The sequence below is a fragment of the Setaria viridis genome, chromosome 4, assembly GCF_005286985.2.
Source record: "Setaria viridis chromosome 4, Setaria_viridis_v4.0, whole genome shotgun sequence".
In the NCBI taxonomy this organism is placed as follows: Eukaryota; Viridiplantae; Streptophyta; class Magnoliopsida; order Poales; family Poaceae; genus Setaria; species Setaria viridis.
The window spans coordinates 35,229,817-35,247,024 of record NC_048266.2 but is presented as its reverse complement, the minus strand read 5'-3'; the positions used below and the strand labels follow the sequence as shown (position 1 = coordinate 35,247,024).

The window sequence follows — 17,208 nt, the reverse complement described above, 5'->3', positions numbered from 1 at the left end:
TTTATTCAGGCGGCCTTGGTAGTCGTGATATGGGCCCAAGCCAACGTGAGCGACCTAAGAAATATGGGCTGCAAAATATCTTAGTGGACCAGGCGCTTGAGCAGCCATGCTCGCTGCCTCTCAGGCAGGTAGGCTCCGATGTGGCCGGGCCGGCGGCATGAATGTACAGCGCTTTTCCGCATCTGCACACTTTTCGGCATAGGAGACATTGCTTCTCACTTCTCAGTTTTTATCCTCGAGGTTTCCTGGAACGGCGCCGTGCCTGCCCTGTCCACCGTTGTCGGTCTTGTGGAAGAGGGAAGGTGAGGCCGAACAGGAGCCGATTTAAATTTTTCCAAAGAAACTCGGTTTAAATTTCTAATCAATCCACAAACTTCTCTTCTCTTCTAGTAATATCAAATCCTCTTAGCTATGCAAGAATTAATAGACTTAGAAATAATGCTAGGAACTAATTTAGAGACTAACGGAAGCAAAATGAACCCAAGCAAGTGTCGCAAGAAGAGAGAAAATCAATACAAAAGTTCGAAAACTCCGCAAAACCCTCTGGAGAATCCGCAACTTCCGAAAAATCCGCACAAATCTCGGAAGACACCACTGGGCGGATCCCACGGGGATCCGTCCTGCGACAGTGATCGACGCGACGCTATACCGGAAAGGCCCCTCGGGGTGTTAGAAAGTGTAGGATGTGTACAGAGCAGTGCTTGAAAAGGGTTGTGCTTCGGGCAAACACCTAAAAAAGGTTTTCCCCCGAACCCCCTTTCCAAAAAAGATGAAACGGAACTGGAACCTAACTTTGGTGATTATCTTCAGTGGTTAGGTATCTCAGGGTAGCGCTTAGGCGGGGGCCCCATACCCATGGGGTTTAGTAGTAGATTTATCGAGGTATTGAGAATCCGCACCTATGGAATTTTTCAAAAAAATCTCCAGAGAATCCGTAAAAATCTCCAATTTTCCGCAACTCCAAAAATAGCCTGCGTGAAAAAGTTGGAAAAATCTAAAAATCGATCAAACGACCTTCAAAAATGATGAAATTTGAACCGTAAGCTCACAACAACATATCGAGGCTATTCCCAAAGGCTCACTTCAAAATCCTAAAAATTGGTCACCAGATACAAAGGATTTGGAGAGGGGCACAAAGAGCTCAAGAAAACTCCATGAACTTAAACTTGAAAATGAGTCAAACGGGTTCAAAGAGAACGAAACTATAGCTATAACTTCACATATACACGGTGAATCTTTGTCCAAATCTCTCAAAAAGATCAAGATTTTACAATGAATTTTATATATTTGACTAAGAACACAAGAGAAAATGAGTTTTGGAAAAATCTAATCGAGCCAAATCCGAGAGGGATTGGAGGTGGAAAATACTTCAAAGTTGCTCAAAGTGTCCTAATAACAAATTCCCTTAACAAACCTTGCAGGATTTGAGCTCAAACACGAAGAACAAAAATTTCCCAAAAATACCTCCGAAAATCCTAAAAAGATAAAACTCAGATTTTGAGATGGAGAAGTAATTGAGCACGCAATTGATTCTTAGGTTACTCCACCGTATCCGATTACAAGCCACTCTTAGGCACAAACAAAGCTAAGATGGTAAAAATATCAAATCAAAGATCCCTCATCCCTCTCCCTCTCTCTTCCCTAAAGGCTCTCACAAACCAAATGAGAAGTCCCCTCCCAACAACCAGAGATGTAGCTACCCCAACAGCCTACTCATATATAGATATTTGACAAATGTTCAAAATGCCCTTACATTAAGCATACAACCCAAATACCCCAGGGGTAAAATCATCCAACTTTTTCCTCGTATATCAGACGGGCCCGGTGCCTTCACGACTTCGCTTCGTCTCGATGCAAGCTTTGCGATGATGCCACGCATCCGCCGACTTGATGCCATCCAGCCACACCGAACTCATCCCCCGGTTTTGTGGCCAAACCGATCAAACCCTCTTGCACACCCCGCTGGTGTGACTCACCCCCGATTTTAAGGTCAAACCGGTCAAACCCTCTTGCACGTCGCGCACGACGTGACTCACCGATGTCGACGCGTGCCCGGCCTCCGTCAAGCCTTCGACGCCTCCAAGTCTTTCGCTCTTGGCTCCCAAGCCGCCTACTTGACTCGCCTCCGTCCCGCTTGACTCGACCGACGCTATCTCCATCCCATCCGTGTATTCTTGCTCTTCCGTGCACCATGTGGATCGCCCATGACTCCACCCGGACTCCTCAGGTCCCTCGGTCCAAGCCTACTTGTGTCCACCCTTCACAACCCTAGTACATCGGTATGAACCTTTTGCTTGACCTTCACCTCATGCCGTCGACCGCCATGTCGCATCCTACACCTGCACATCACAAACCAAGAGACACAGCACACAAGATATGTTTTACACACACCGCAACACAACACCTCCGGTTAGCCGTTAGCATAAACATACACATATGGAATATTGACTTAACCAGAAAAGTCAACCATTCAATCACTCATCATAAATAGACTATGGCACATCTCAATTTAGGGTGTGTTTGGTTGCATGCATCACATGATGCATGCATGGATGATCCTGGATGGGGTGGTTCAACCAATTTGCTTGTACCATATGGTTCACTCTAATTAGTAGAATAATGTATTAAGTGGGATGACCTCATCCTGGATTAGTTGGTCCAATTCACCCAACCAAACAAAAGGATTATTATTATTTTAAATCATTTCATATATGAATCAAATGATACAACCAATCAAACACACCGTTAATCTCTCGGAGAGACACATCTTGCATTCGTGCCTCCGTCGGGTCTATCTCCATCTCCTCCCCGCTGTCTTCCCCGGAAGCCGCTGAGGAAGCCGCACGCGGCACCGGCCGGCCACTGATCCTGCACGTCGATCTGATATCGGCAAGTCGGCAAGGCCGTGCGGCAGCGGCAGCGGCACCGTGTCGCTGCAACGGGAGATCGCGCGTGCCGAGCCGCATGCTTCACCGCCAAGGAAACAGCATGACCAATAATCTCGTCCCCGTGTGTTGACTTGACCTCCTGCTGGTGCGTTGTATCACCACCACTCGCGCCCGGCCCACACACGCCTCCCCGATTCGTCCCCTTCAATGCAGCCTGGCCGTTCGAGACGAGCGAGCATTATAAATCTATGGTAAGGTAGCAGATCAAAGCACTGGCCTCTCGGTTGCTACCGAGAGACGAGCATGCCTGTCCTGATCGATGTCCGGGGCCGTAACCGGCGTGAAGCTTCACCTTGAGACGTTTTCTGCTGTTCACGACGCGGCCAATGATGTGTAGAGATATTCTTCCTGGCTAGGCCTCCTCCGGTGGCATTCAGCTCCCACGTATGTCAGCTCCCTCGTAGGATTAAAATATAATATTTTATCTAGGTGCAAAAGAGAAGACTATCTCTTGATCAGAGAATAGTCTCATACACATATTCCAAGATTATGTGGACTAGTATGTGGATCCATTTATATTTTGAGCTATATGCTAAGAGTTAAATTATTGGACAAGTTGTCTCTTATGCAATGTTCTAAATATAGCGGACTACGACATTTAGCGGAGAGTTCTTCTCAGCCACTATAGCTCCGCTATATCTTGCTATAGCGTCACTATAGCCCACTATTTAGTACAACGATGTTGTAGTGGCAGTTGCAAAAAACCGCTACAATGCTTCTATAGCCCACTATTTTGAACATTGCTCTTCTACCATTTTTATTGCTATGAACTAGTGGTTGACTCTAATTGTTGGATAACTCTAATTGTTGGAAGAAGCTTTACTTGGGCGGTGCGTTAACAATCCATCCGATAATGTGCAGGGAGCGGGAGCGGAGAAAGCGCGTGAGTTGGTGGGATTGGCGCGTCGGATATACATGACTCTTTTCACGTAAGAATGTGGCAAAGAATCTATATATCAGCTCCATCAGCTCGGCAGAATAATAAAATAATTTGAATTCGATGCTTCCTGATCAAACGAACAAAAGAAGATGGATACAAAAAGTGATTCCTCCTAGGAAACTTCCTGGCAGGCCTAATATCTGTCCTCACAAAAAAAAATTAGCGCTCTGACGGATTTGTTTTCGTTTACGGCCGGCCTAGCACGCCGCACAAACAAAAAAAACCAAAATGCTCTTCACTTGGCCAATTGTCCATTTCATAAACTCAGTTATGTATCCCGCAGTTTTAGCACCTTCATTCCTGTCACATGTCCTCACCAAAAGACCGAGTAAAGACTATACGTCTATACCACCCGAATAAAGAGTGGCTCCGAGTATTTGCCACTATAAAGGCTAGATGGTAAACTAACCAAATTAAAACCTGGGCCCATAATTCTTTGCAACCACATGCCATTGACAGTTTGGCCATCATCTTGTTCGTCGTCCATTTCCTCGATGCTTTTCCTCCTCGCTATTGACACTGAGGCTGCACACATGTTTCGATTGATAGCTAGCCATTCCCGAGTTTTCTTTCGCTCGATCTCCTCTTCTCGACGCGGCCCCTACGACCGAAACCTGCTGGTGCTAAACTGGAAGTTTCTACGTAATCCATAACGCTGTGGGCGGGCTTCATTCGTGCTGCCTAGTGCCGACGAGCTACCTTCCAGAGCCCGACGACATTGGCGACGACACGCGCGAGCGGCTCTGCTTGAAAGCAAAGCTTCTCAAGCGCCTGGGTCCACCAAGAATTATTCATAGGTTGTACGCGTTGTCTTTGGACCCATATACCAGGAATGTACATGGCCACGCGCAAAGATTGGGATGTATATACCTCCCGTAATTCACGGCCTGAGCCACCTCTCTCCTGCTTCACCGCCAGAGGATCGATGTACTCCTACATGATTAATTGGATCACCTACATACTGCATCTTTTGCTAATCTCTTGTCTCCGTTTGTTCACTTGAGACCTGGTGGCCTTTTCCATGCAGCGGCTTGACCATTTGAGACGACAAAGCGACCGTATATTATCGTGCGGTCCTGGTACCTTGAGCATTGGCCACTCGGTTGCCGCCAATAGACGAGCGTGTCGATCTGTCCTGTCCGGGTTGTAGTTGAATCGCCAGGTCGTGGAGTATCATGCACAGTGAGCTGAGCTTGCTTACCGACGAAGCGTCGACGCCGGCCGTGCTCGCTGTTGCATCGGCGTCGACGTTTTCTTCAACCGGCCGGCCAGTTCTACCGTTCTCGACGCGGCCGACTGATCCGCGTTCCTGGCTGGTACAATTTGGCAGACGTGGGAACGGATCGGAGGAACCGCGTGAGCTGATAGGATTGCCATGTCGGGTGATTCTTTTCACATAAAATTCCAAGCAGATCTAAAACACTTTTATCGCTCTGACGACGGATTTGTTTCCTTTACACGGCCGCCTAGCACGCCGCACAAACAAAAAATAACAAAAAAAAATGTCCTTCACTTGGCCACATTTCATAAACTCAGCTAAATACGAGTATACCGCAGTTTTAGCACCATAAAGTCACGTACGTGTCCTCAACAAAAGACCGAGTAGAGAGTTTACCATCGAAAGAAAGAGTGGATGCTTCCTCCTCGCTATATAAGAGTTTCTTCGTCCCTTCACGGCTTCACGGCCACAGCCCACCTCTTCGTCTCTCCCTCTCCGGCGAGCAATCTGCGCTAGCTCCGCCGGTTCCGTGTACGAACGCCGCGACGCCGGCCTCGTAGATCACAAGAAAGGAGCTCAAGGTAAACGCCTAAGCGACTCTTTCATGCGTTTGTTATATTGTCATACGATACGCAACTCCCATATGTCTATCCGCATGAGCTAGCTCATCAGCGACGTTTAGCCAGCCCGAGGTTCCCTTCCTACGTATAGGCAGCCGCCAGTGCTGGCATTCGAAGCTCTAGCATCGCCAGCTCGAGACTCCCAGGCCGGCCGGCCGTCCCCTCCCTGCCTGCCTCCAACATTACGGCCGAGCCGGCCCCGACACGCCTTTGGCGCGCCGCGGCTGAGCAACCCTCTTTGATCGGCGCCTCTTGGCCGCCAACGCCGCCTGGCCGGCCGTCACCGACCTAGGAGCTAGGCAGGAAGAAGCAATAACCATTCTAGCTAGTTTTCTTCCTTCCCCTTTTCTTGGTTGGTTGGGTCACCGATGAAGCGGTGGCGTGCGCGCCTTTGCTGTGCGTGGCAGCTAGGCCGCGATAGATCGTGTGCCGAGTGCCGACGACAAAACGAGAGAATTCAGCTACAGTAGTTCCGGGCCTTGGGAGGATGAAGCAGACCAGACAGCTCGGAATTGAACTGTCCTATTGCTTACCTGCGAAGTGTACTAACATCTAGCTACCTTCCCTTTTGGGAGCGTGAGTTGGCGCTAGATCTTTGCGAGATGCATGAAAGTTTGGGTAGTACTCCCTCCGTAGTCCGTCCCAGCCAAACGCGGTTCAAACTTGAAAGAAAGTGATGGCGACGGACGCGATGCTACCAACTCGGTCCGCTGTCCTTCCTTTGCACCTTCCCACGAAGCTGTTCTTGGTACTCATATACATAATTTTGTTCTATGTGCAGCGCGCGTCGTCGCTCCTACCGTCCCAGCTGGGGCCGACGGCGGTCACGGCGATGACCGGAGGTTCTCCTCACAGGGCGCCACGGCGGCCGGCTCCGGCGACGCTGTCCCAGGTACGCCCGGTTGTTTCTCGTCTCACGTCAAGACGGAATCCAGCGACGCGAACAAAGCGCAACTACGTGCAGCGATTCAGCTCACACACGGCCATCCACGCGCGTGACAGACAGAAAAGCAACAAAGGGGCTGCAGATTCAACGAATTTATATATGATGATTAGACGAGCCATCAGTTAAAGATGTGGTGATTTGGAGTGTTGGATGTCGTCCAACTGCTCTCTGTGTCACTTTTGTCAACGACTGACTTGGAAGTCAGCAAGACGGTCAGTCTCAGAAGTCAGAACAGGATGCTGCAGGCAGGAGTGAGGACTTGGTCAGAATCACGGCATGTGGTGCCCTGGTGGGTATTTTGGTTGGTACCATGGTCAGCAAGCAGATCCGAGACCGCGTGCAGCTAATGAACTATGTTATGAACAATGACAGTGACGTTGGCAACGATAATATTTGGTCGACGCAAGATACCTTGACCCTCGATGTAATCTCTTAAACACGTGACAACTCAACAGCTCCTAAAAAGTTTGACCATCTATATGCTCCTAAAAAGTAAAACCAAACAGACAAGAGTAATTTAACTCTTATGCTAATGATAACCAATTGTTTACCAAGCTGGTATACTCCGAGTGACTCACGAGTCCCACTTGTCACTGGTGATGGCCAAAATGCTAGAGCCCTAAAAATATAAAAGGTTAAATATCAAAAAATATTTTTTAATTTATTATTCATATATTTTGATTTTAACATAATATGAAAATGGTAGTCTGGGAGATTAATTTTACCAGACAAAAAAAAATATATGATTCGCTCAAAGCCTAAGTTCCACTAGATAGGATTGCCTTTCAATTCTAGTGCTGTAAAATGTGAAAGATTCATATATAAATTCTAAAACCACAAAAGAAATGTAAAAAACATCTCAATTTTGGATAGGAACTTCCTCTCTTGTCCTCCATGGTAACGCGTGTTCATGTGCGCAGGTTGAGCAACAGGTTTGGACTAAGCAGCTGGTACCTTGCGTTTCAGGCGGAGGCGGGCTCCGGGACTGCTACGGCAAGCGAGAGGGAGGAGGAACGCCGCCAAGCCGAGGTCAAGGAGAGCCTCGATGTGGGCGCAGCCACCGCCGTGTTTGGCTTCGCCGTGCTTCTGGGGTGCCTCTGCCTCCCACAAGAGGCTAAGCACCCGGGCAACGTTCGGCTCACCGTCTCGCTGCTGCTGTCGTTCGCCACCTTCTTCAGCGGCATTGCTCTCATGCTGCTCAGCCTCAACATGCACGGCCTCCGCGTGGACCTTGTCTCCGGCAGCCAGTGGGCCGCCTCCAAGTGCTTGCTCGCCGCTTGCGCCGTGCTCTCGGTGCTGACTCTGCTCGGCCTCCTGGCGCTCCTCCCCGGCAGGGTCGTCTACCGCTACATCGGCCTCGCCGTGGTCGTGGTGCTCCTGCTGCTGGCCGCCGGGGCGTACTGGTACCTGAGGCTCTGTGCTGACGGTGGCAGCGAGGCGGCGGCGCGCGAGGAGCACAGGGAGGAGCTGGACGCCGCGTGGAAGATCACCTCATGCGTCGCCAACTCCGCGTTCGGCGGCCTCATCGGCGTCCTCTCCAGCGCGTCCAAGATACCCGGCGCGGTCACCACGGCCGCCTATGTCTCCATCCTCCTCATGTTCGCCACCGCCATCCCGGGCATGTTGGTGATGATGCTGTCGAAGAAGGTGCCGGAGATCACCAGCCTGCAGCTCCGGCGGCTCCTCGTCGCGGCGATCAAGCTGGCCAACGTCGTCCTGCTCTGCCTTCTGGCCTCCGCGGCCTTCGCCGCAGCCTTCGTGGTCCTGCGGTACCGCGTTTTCGCGGCGTTCGCGCCGTTAGCTGTCACGGCTATCCTCTGCTTCCTTCTCCGGCACTGCGTCGTCGTCCGCCCCGGTCGGCGGCGCGGCAGGAGCAAGCTGCGGGAGAAGGAAAGCCAGGAGGCCCGGATCAAGGCGATGGAGGACCTCGCGAGCAAGGTGACGACGGCGACACTGGGGGCCGTCATGAGCGTGTTCGGAGGTGCTCTCGGCGAGAGAGGGGATCATGGTGAAGCAGTCCGTAAGGAGGTGGTCATGGTTGTGCTGACATCGGCGTTCGTGTCCAGCTTCGGGTTCATGCTGCTCGCAGCGGCGCCGGACTCGGCCAGGGCGTGTCTTGCACCGGCCGCCAGGGTGCTGATCTGGTCGTCCATCGCACTGTTCGCGGCCACGGCCGTGGCTGCTTACGGCGCAGTGGGTTGGAGGTCCTGAAAACTGCCCGGCCACCCAGGCATCGAAGGCACCCAGATTCATAGGGGTTGGAGATGGAAATTAATTTATAGCACGTTTTTTGACTTGCTTCCGTGTAGCAGAACGGTGTGGCACGATCAGAGCATAGGGGATTATGTGAAAAATATATATGACAACATGATTTCCCTCGTATGCTGGCGACGTGCACGCTCAACCCGTCTCAACACGGCGACGTGGCACCGTGGCAAAAAGCACCGACATGGCGTATCTTGGACCGTACATTGACACAAAAATCTACTTTTTTTTCGGGTACACACAACAGACTACTTGATTGCACGATTTGCAATTTGACGGAATAAACGATGCAAGTTACGAGTCACTGTGTAATAGGTGCAATTTACTCATTAAAAAATTAACCCGTTTACGACTGTTAGGATCGTGGCTGTTAGGGCCGTATATGTAACTACATAACGAATATATAAATATATTGGAGATGCTTATTAATATTCCGCTGAAAAAATAATTAACTTCTAAAGTTTTGTTACTCTTAAAAACAACTTACGGGGATGCCACCGTACCATTGATGGTTTGTTGGAGATGCCACCGAGAATTAAATAGATCCAGAATAAAAAGTTATAAAAAAAGGTAGGAGCTTCCCTGCCGATTTTAATTTAAAAAATAATTAACTTATAAAATTTTTGTGACTCTTACAAAACAACCTACGGGGATGCCACTGTACCATTGGTGGTTTGTTGGAGATACCGGTGGAAAACGTGATTGTCCCGATTGGAACCACCAACTAGGACTAAAGCACCTCCTTCAGTTCCGGTTGGATTTAGTCCTGGTTGGTTAGTCCAACCGGGACTAAAGGAGGGCTTTTAGTCTCGGTTGGAGTTTTCAACCGGAACAAAACGCCCCCTCGTCCCACTAACTGTTACAACTGGGACTAAGGGGGTGCTTTAGTCCCGGTTGGTCTTTACAACCGAGACTAAGGGGGCGTTTGGTTCCCTTTGCTTATTTTTAGCACGTGTCACATCGAATGTTTAGATACTAATTAGGTGTATTAAACGGAGACTATTTACAAAACCCATTATATAAGTGGAAGGCTAAACGGCGAGACGAATCTATTAAGCCTAATTAATCCATCATTAGAAAATGTTTACTGTAGCAACACATTGTCAAATCATGGACTAATTAGGTTTAATAGATTCGTCTCGCTGTTTAGCCTCCACTTATGTAATTGGTTTTGTAAATAGTCTACGTTTAATACTCCTAGTATCTAAACATTCGATGTGACGGGTGCTAAAAATAAGTCAATGGAACCAAACACCCCCTAAAGCCCCTCCCGTTGGTGCCTCATTTTTTATCCGAGACTAAAGTCACTTTAGTTCCGGATCCAAAGTTAACTGGGACAAAAATATTTGGATGGAAGGTCAGTTATTTACTTAGTGTGACCGCCGTCAAAATTCAACTCCTTATGAGCGAATTTAATGATCTGAAATAAAAAATAGGTAAAGGTTTTCCTCACTTCGGTTAAAAAATAATTAACTTTTAAAGTTTTTGTGACTCTTAATAAAACAAGGATGCCATCGTACCATTGGTGGTCTGACGGGGACGGCGTCGATATCGCGCGCGCGCAGCGCTCGGCGCGGCCGTGGAGGCGTGGACACGCGTCCCTCTCCGCCCTTCGCCTCGACGGGAGGCTATCGAAGCAAAACACGCGTTGTTGGAACGCGCTCCGTCCGCTGCCGCCGATGCCGCCGCGGAACATTTGCTGGAGCCATGCCGCCATTGCCGCGTGCCTGATAAATACCAGCGATACCGCGTGGGCGCCCCCGCGCGCGCGCGACGCGGTGGTTGACGACGACCAAGTCCAAAGTCGGCAAGTCGAGGTCGACGATGCTTATCCCGACCTTGGAACGCTCAGGCGCGTCGCGGGCGTGCGTGGCTTAGCCGTAGCCACCCGGCTGCCGGGTCAAGAGCAGCGCGCTAGCGAGAGCTCTTGTCGATCAGCTTGCTGGCTTGTCCTGTCCGCACATCTGCTGCCTGCACTTCTCTTTCCTTTGCGAGATAGTAAAAAGTCTAGTGTTCTCACAATGTTTCAGTTTCAATTATATGGCGGTTCTCGTCGTGTAGGTTTTGTGCATGTCATATCCTGTTCCAAGAACCAGCTGCGTCATTGCGTGCGTGTCGTCGAACGATGCAGGCGAGAGAAAAAAAGGGGAGGAACAGCTAGATTATATTGTACTGTACGTCCCTCGCTCGTGAGCGAATGGAACGCGTGTTGCGCGCGTCCGCTGTTTTTTTATACTGGTTTATATCTATAATAACTAAAGTATGGTCGACGGTTTGTTTAAGTATGGTGTTTTTTCCGACCGTCGTGATTATGTAAGTATAATGGTTTTTCGAACCGTCATGATTGTTTTAAAAAAAATCTTCCAACTTTTTCATAATCAACCCGCAGTTCTTAAAATATGTTTTGATGATTTTGAAAAAATACACGTACTTTACTGCAATCGCCGTACCAAGTTTTGATGGGGCCTGCTATCTCCCTTACTTCTTCCTCATCATCAGAGTCCTCATATGGCACCAGCTTGACGCCTTGTGGAGGAAGGACATGTCTAATGATCGTAGCAACTGGGGTCTGGTCAAAAGAGATTTGCGCAAATTAAAGGAGAAAAGGTCATCATGATTAGAGATATAAGAGGGAATCAGGGTATCCAGGTCAATATCCATTCTAGAAAGATGATTAAAAATGGAACAATGAACAAAGCATGGGATGTCAAAAGAAATATTGAGCAGGGAAATCACTTCTAGATTAGATGGAACCACGTTGCCAAAATCAGGAGTGAAAATAGGTTGTCCAGGAACGTCTGTCGGGGCCAAGGCTGTTACAGTGCTAGAGAGAGGCCCAACGTTGTGATCAAAAGCTGCAAAATCCGTTGCTGCTCCAGATAACACTTCATCTTGTAGATCATCTTCCATATTGCCACCCCCAACATTATCACCAACTTTAAAACCTCCAGCCATACCCTAAGCAACGGAACCAACAAGCTCATTGATCGAGCCTATCCACCTTAGAGCAACATTGGGCAGAGGATGAAGAAGGCCTTTAGGGAGGACAAGGTCCTCATCAGCTAGCATAGTCGCACCCTTCTTCTTGAGAATGAACACCGGAAAGGTCCAGGTACGAATGTGAGGAGGTAGCCCAACATCAACAGTGACATCTTGAGGAATTTTTGCATCATCATGCAGAAGAATTCTAGCCACCACGCGCTCGATGTTGTTGGTGTCATGCCAATAATGCAGCAAGCCAAAACCAGAGACTGCCTTGACAATAGCAGAATTGTTTCTAGCATCTTCAGGAAAGGCCATAAGCATAATCCAATCTCCTCCATCCAGATCATGAAACCTAGCATTCCTACCCTCATCATGCTTAGCAAAGTACAGCTGATATTTCAGACTGAATTGAAAGATCTGATCCCAGAACCGCTCTCTCAACTGGATGATTGAATCTAACATATGCATCTTCGATGGAGCAAGGCTGTGCCTCTGCAAGACACACCCCATGGGAGTGGATGAAGCAGTTCTCATAGCAGCCGCCATTGGCTCAAAATCTTCCTTGGCCACCTTGGGATGAAGTAGGCGATCACAAGCTCTTCATTGTAGATGTCCATGCATCCCCCAATGTAGGCGTACAGGCGGGTTGGACGGACCATCGGGTCGTACAGGATGACCTGAAAGGCTCGACGGGGAAGTTCACTATCGGCGGAGGGGACGAGGGCGAAATAGATTGGGGTTTTGTCTGTTTGGGAGGAGAGGAGCAGGGCTTCCTCAAGGAAGACGAAGGGGCGGCGGAGTCAGCTAAAGGGGGAGGACTTGCATTTATATCAGGTGCCGGCTCGGAGCTTCTATCAGACTGATGGGTGGGGCCATCCTTGTTGACTGGCCGATAGATACGCACTTTAGATACAACATAAATTGCTAATAAAAAAATTCCGAAACATATGGATGATGCATCTTGTTTTATAGATGTAATTGTCCGGAACACAATGCTACAAGCGAAATTAAAAATAGACACTCCATATGAAAGTTATTGTATTTTTAAAGAGGTGAAACAACCATTGCAAATGAGGTCGTTTAAATTTTAGGTCACAATGGAATATTCTTCTTTGAGTGGTTTGGATGGTCTCACCCGTACGTCATGTATGGCCCACGATGTGCACACAGATGTAGCCCATCATCGTGAGGTGTAATTCAAGAAAAAGCACGATCCATGTCAGTAAAAAATAAAGCAGGCCAAACGGGCCAGCCTGCTCGTTCGCAGGTCGTGCGGTTGTTGCTGAGCGCGACTGGTACCGCGTTAGATTTTTCCATAAATTACCTCTTGTCTCCACTAATATCGACGCGGCCCATGTAACATTTATTCAGGCGGCCTTGGGAGTGGCAATATGGGCCCAAGCCAACGCGAGTGACCTAAGAAATATGGGCTGCAAATATCTTAGTGACCAGGCGCTTGGGCGGCCCTGCTCGCCCAGGCCACAGGTAATTTAATTCGATTGTATGGCCAGTCACGCGTTCTTGCGTGTGATTGTGTTTTCGTAGCTGCAACATTCCGGCATAGGCATTGGTTCTCACTTCTTTGTTTTTTCCCCGAGGTTTCGTGCAATGGCGCGTGCTTGCCCGCTGCTATCGGTCTGTGGAAGAGGAAGACACGGTCGGCCAAAAAACAGCAGATTCCTCTCTCTGATTTCTCCAGTACGGCCACGCGCAAAAAAGTTGGGAAGGCCAGAGCCTCCAGAGGTGGCGTGGCGGATTTCCTAGGAATCGCCTGTTGAGAGAACCTGTGGGTAGGATAAAAGCCTAATTAATTGATTTTTCCGGAGGAGTTTGGCAACCTTAATTAGCTGATTATCCGTTCTGAGTGTAAAATGACATGCATAATCCTATGCCTGATGATATGACATGCATACTCCTATGGCTGATGATAGCTCATTTGATTCATCAGTACGAGTAGAAGATGATTTTAACAGTATTTTTAAAAATTGCAAAACACAAATTTTGATACAATAATTAGTAAAACATTCCACGTGATAGTATTTTACGTGGAATTAGTAGTAGTATTGTACAATTAGTAGTAGCATTTTACGTCACCTCAATCAATCTCCATTAGTTCAACAAAGAAAGGATATTAAATTAGGGATGGCAACATCAATGAATCACATCTCAAAGAGAAAAAGGGAGAGGTCGAGCTCCTCCCGTTTGAGGCAGCAGGCCACCAGCTGGTGCCGCTGCTGCTTGCTCTGCACTGCCCGCCTGCTTTGCTCTGCTGCTGCTGCCTGCTCAGCACTGCCAAAACCTCCTCGCTGGCCGCGCCGCCCGCCCGCCTGCTCCCTGCAGGCCGCGCCGCACCGGCCGCCGCCCGACCGCCTGCTGCGCCGCGCCGCCGCACGAACCAGATCTGCGGTGGGAGAGGCTTCGAACCTCAGGGACGGCGGCGGCCTGAGATGCGGCGGCGCGAACCCTAGCGCCAGAGAGGGAGGAACGGGAGGGAGAGGGAGAATATCGGTGGAAAAGCCACGAGGATTACTCGTACCGCGGGGGGGGGGGGGGGGGGGGGGGGGGGGGGGGGGGGGGGGGCGCTGAGCGCGGTGCGGTGCTAGGCAAGTCGCGGTGGGGAAGCTGTATCGCGGCGCGGTACCGCGCGGCCGCTGCGACCTGTTCGGCGGGATTCTCGCGGTTGGCTGCCGCACCGCGACCGCAACGCGAAAACAAACAGGGCCTAGATACTCCCGTAATTCGCGGGTGGGCTTTGCAGCGCCGAAGCCGCGTCGCTCGTCGGACGGCAGCGGTGGTGACTCCCGGCACGCGGTTTGGCCTGCGTTCGTGCCTCCGTTGGGTTTATCTCCATCTCCTCCCCGCTGTCTTCCGCGGCCGGAAGCCGCTGAGGAAGCCGCGCGCGGCACCCGGCCGGCCACTTGCTTCGCGCCGATCCGATCCCTGTTACAAGGCCTGTAGACGGCGAGTCGGCAAGGACGCCGCGCGGCAGCGTCACACCGTGCCGCTCGCTTCAACGGAGATCGGGCGTGCCGAGTCGACTGCTTCACCGCCACGGAAACAACATGATTACTCTCTTGTCCCCGTGTGTTGACTTGACCTGCTGGTGCGTTTGTATCACCACTCGCGCACGGCCCACACACGCCGCTCCGATCCGCCCCCTTCACTGCAGCCTGGCCGTTTGAGACAAGCGAGAATTATTGGGCTGCCGTGGCAGAAAGCACTGGCCTCTCGATCGGTTGCCGCCAACGCCAAGAGACGAGCGTCTGACTACTGAAATCCAACTGTTTTCCTAGGATTCGAAATCCTAATGAAACACTCAAAAGCGGTGGGGAAACTGTTTTCCTACGGGTTTTTGGTAGGGGAAGGTTCCTAGGACCATTTCGACGGGAAAGGGCGGCGTGCCCTAGCATTGCATTGCAAAAGCGTAAGGAATGTTTTTTTTTGCTTCTACATGGGCAAACAAAGCTTACATGGAAAGACGATTTCCCTACTGTAGGGAAAGATGCTGAGATGGCAGACTGATCAGCTACCATTTCTATTTGAATTCAAATATTTTCATATAGAAACATCATATAAGAATTCGAATACAAAATTATGTTTGAATTAAAAATAAAAATATTTTCATTTGGCAAAATATGCATTTTGTTCCTTAACTTTAACCTGAGCCTGAGGGTCAAATTCATCCCTCAATTTTTAGATAGGCTAATTTGGTCCCTCAACTTCCGTTTTTAGGTCAAACTCGTCCTTGTGCTAATATGGTGCACTTTGTTAGCATGAGACTAATGCGAAAAATCCTTTTTGCCCTTGGCTCATGTAGACTAGACATGTATGTGCTCATATTCCCTTGACATATACATGCAAAAATAGATTTGTTAACTAACACATAATATGTACTCAAATAAATATTTACTCATACTCTTTTGGTATATATATGACTCAATATATGTATGCATAGTCTAAAACCTAAAATCAGCTTGTGCTCACATACATATGTGTATTCATACTCTCTCAGTAAATATGTATAAATATTTATGTGCTCGTACTTGGTTTGGATCATACTGTTATTACACTTAATGACGGAAATTGAGGAGAGGAAGAAGGAGCCAAGGGCAAAAAGGACTTTTCGTATTAGTCTCATGCTAAAATAGGGCTCCCACATCAGCATAAGGACGAGTTTGACCAAAAACAAAAGTTGAGGGACTAGACTGGTTGATTTCAAAGTTGAGGGACGAACTTAACCCTTGGAGCAAAATGGAGGGATCAAAACGCCTATTTTGCCTTTTCATTTCTAAATTCAAACACACGAACATGACCATAACCTTTGGGTCCATTAAACCAACATTCAGTAGGGCATACATTTTTTAAGTTGTATAATATCAAAATACATGGCATCAACTATTCCAAAGATAAGCTATACAAAAGCTACATTAGGTGACTTTGGTAAGCTACAACATACAACCAACATTGGTTTTCTTATGCCATTTTCAATGGGTATCATCGAGGGTTTCATGTGCATTAAATTCTATGGCACATCAGCAATTTTGCTGACTTAGCAACCTAATTATGAAGAGAGAGGAAAGGGGAGTTTCATCCCATGAAACCCACCTGGCACAATTATCAAGTCCTATGAAATCCAATGAAACTTGCACTGAGATGTTATAGTTTCATAGCATGACACATTTGATCATAACTCTACATAAAAATTAAATGATGCAGGCTGCCTGTAAAATTGTGCAATGAAATTATGCATTGAGAGTGACAGTTTTATTTCATTAAAAAGATAATATGGCAGTTTTGGTAACAATGCGATGAAATATGAACTGGCTTTAACCTAGCTCTACTGTTTCTCGAAGCGGCCGGCAGCTGAGCTCCAGATACACCAGCCCCAGCCTGCTGATGATGATGCCCACCCGTACTGCTTTCTGAACGCGTTCGTGTCCCATGTAATGATCCGTCACCCTGGCCGGCCGGCCGTGTGGTAAATTCTCAGTTCCCACCGTACCGCAGTTTCTCGGAATGGCACCCCAACACCCACCCATTACCCAATTGCAATGCACATTGGCGGACCCAGAAACGGACCACGAGCGGGGCTAAATCATAGGCCAAATTTTTTTTTCTCGCTCAAGCCAGTACACTAATTACTAATAGATATAGCTAAGATTGATTTAGAGTGCTCAAAGGCCAAGATACATAGAATTATGATAATAAGTATAGAAAAATACCAAATACATGGAGTCTTGCATCTTCAAGAATTCACACCACTTGAACCAATACCACTTGAACTG

The 17,208-nt window shown here is 48.7% G+C and overlaps 1 protein-coding gene and 1 long non-coding RNA gene across 4 annotated transcripts; one reads left to right on the top strand and one right to left on the bottom strand.

Annotated features, from left to right (window-relative positions):
• Positions 1-5,550: 5,550 nt before the first annotated feature.
• LOC140222524 (uncharacterized) lies at positions 5,551-9,053 on the top strand. Of its 3 annotated transcripts, XM_072293292.1 has the most exons (3): positions 5,551-5,688; positions 6,509-6,619; positions 7,640-9,053. In XM_072293292.1, exons 2-3 carry the CDS (start codon positions 6,560-6,562, stop codon positions 8,882-8,884), a joined length of 1,305 nt encoding a protein of 434 aa, XP_072149393.1. In that variant the 5' UTR covers positions 5,551-5,688; positions 6,509-6,559; the 3' UTR covers positions 8,885-9,053. The 3 variants fall into 3 exon arrangements, with proteins under 3 accessions (XP_072149393.1, XP_072149391.1, XP_072149392.1); XM_072293290.1 differs by lacking the exon at positions 5,551-5,688 and having other exon boundaries at positions 6,404-6,619; XM_072293291.1 differs by lacking the exons at positions 5,551-5,688; positions 6,509-6,619 and adding an exon at positions 6,965-7,097.
• Positions 7,309-11,100, bottom strand: LOC140222525 (uncharacterized). The gene is made up of 2 exons (XR_011898086.1): positions 10,459-11,100; positions 7,309-10,358 (listed from the first exon to the last, which is right to left on the bottom strand). It is a non-coding gene; the product is annotated as an uncharacterized lncRNA (long non-coding RNA).
• Positions 11,101-17,208: the final 6,108 nt, after the last annotated feature.

Bases quoted from the DNA above. Each gene is read 5' to 3' on its own strand.
- LOC140222524 (XM_072293290.1), top strand. From the start codon at position 6,404: ATGGCGACGGACGCGATGCTACCAACTCGGTCCGCTGTCCTTCCTTTG. The intron at 6,620-7,639 runs GTACGCCCGGTT...CTTGCGTTTCAG, and splicing joins CTCCGGCGACGCTGTCCCAG to GCGGAGGCGGGCTCCGGGAC.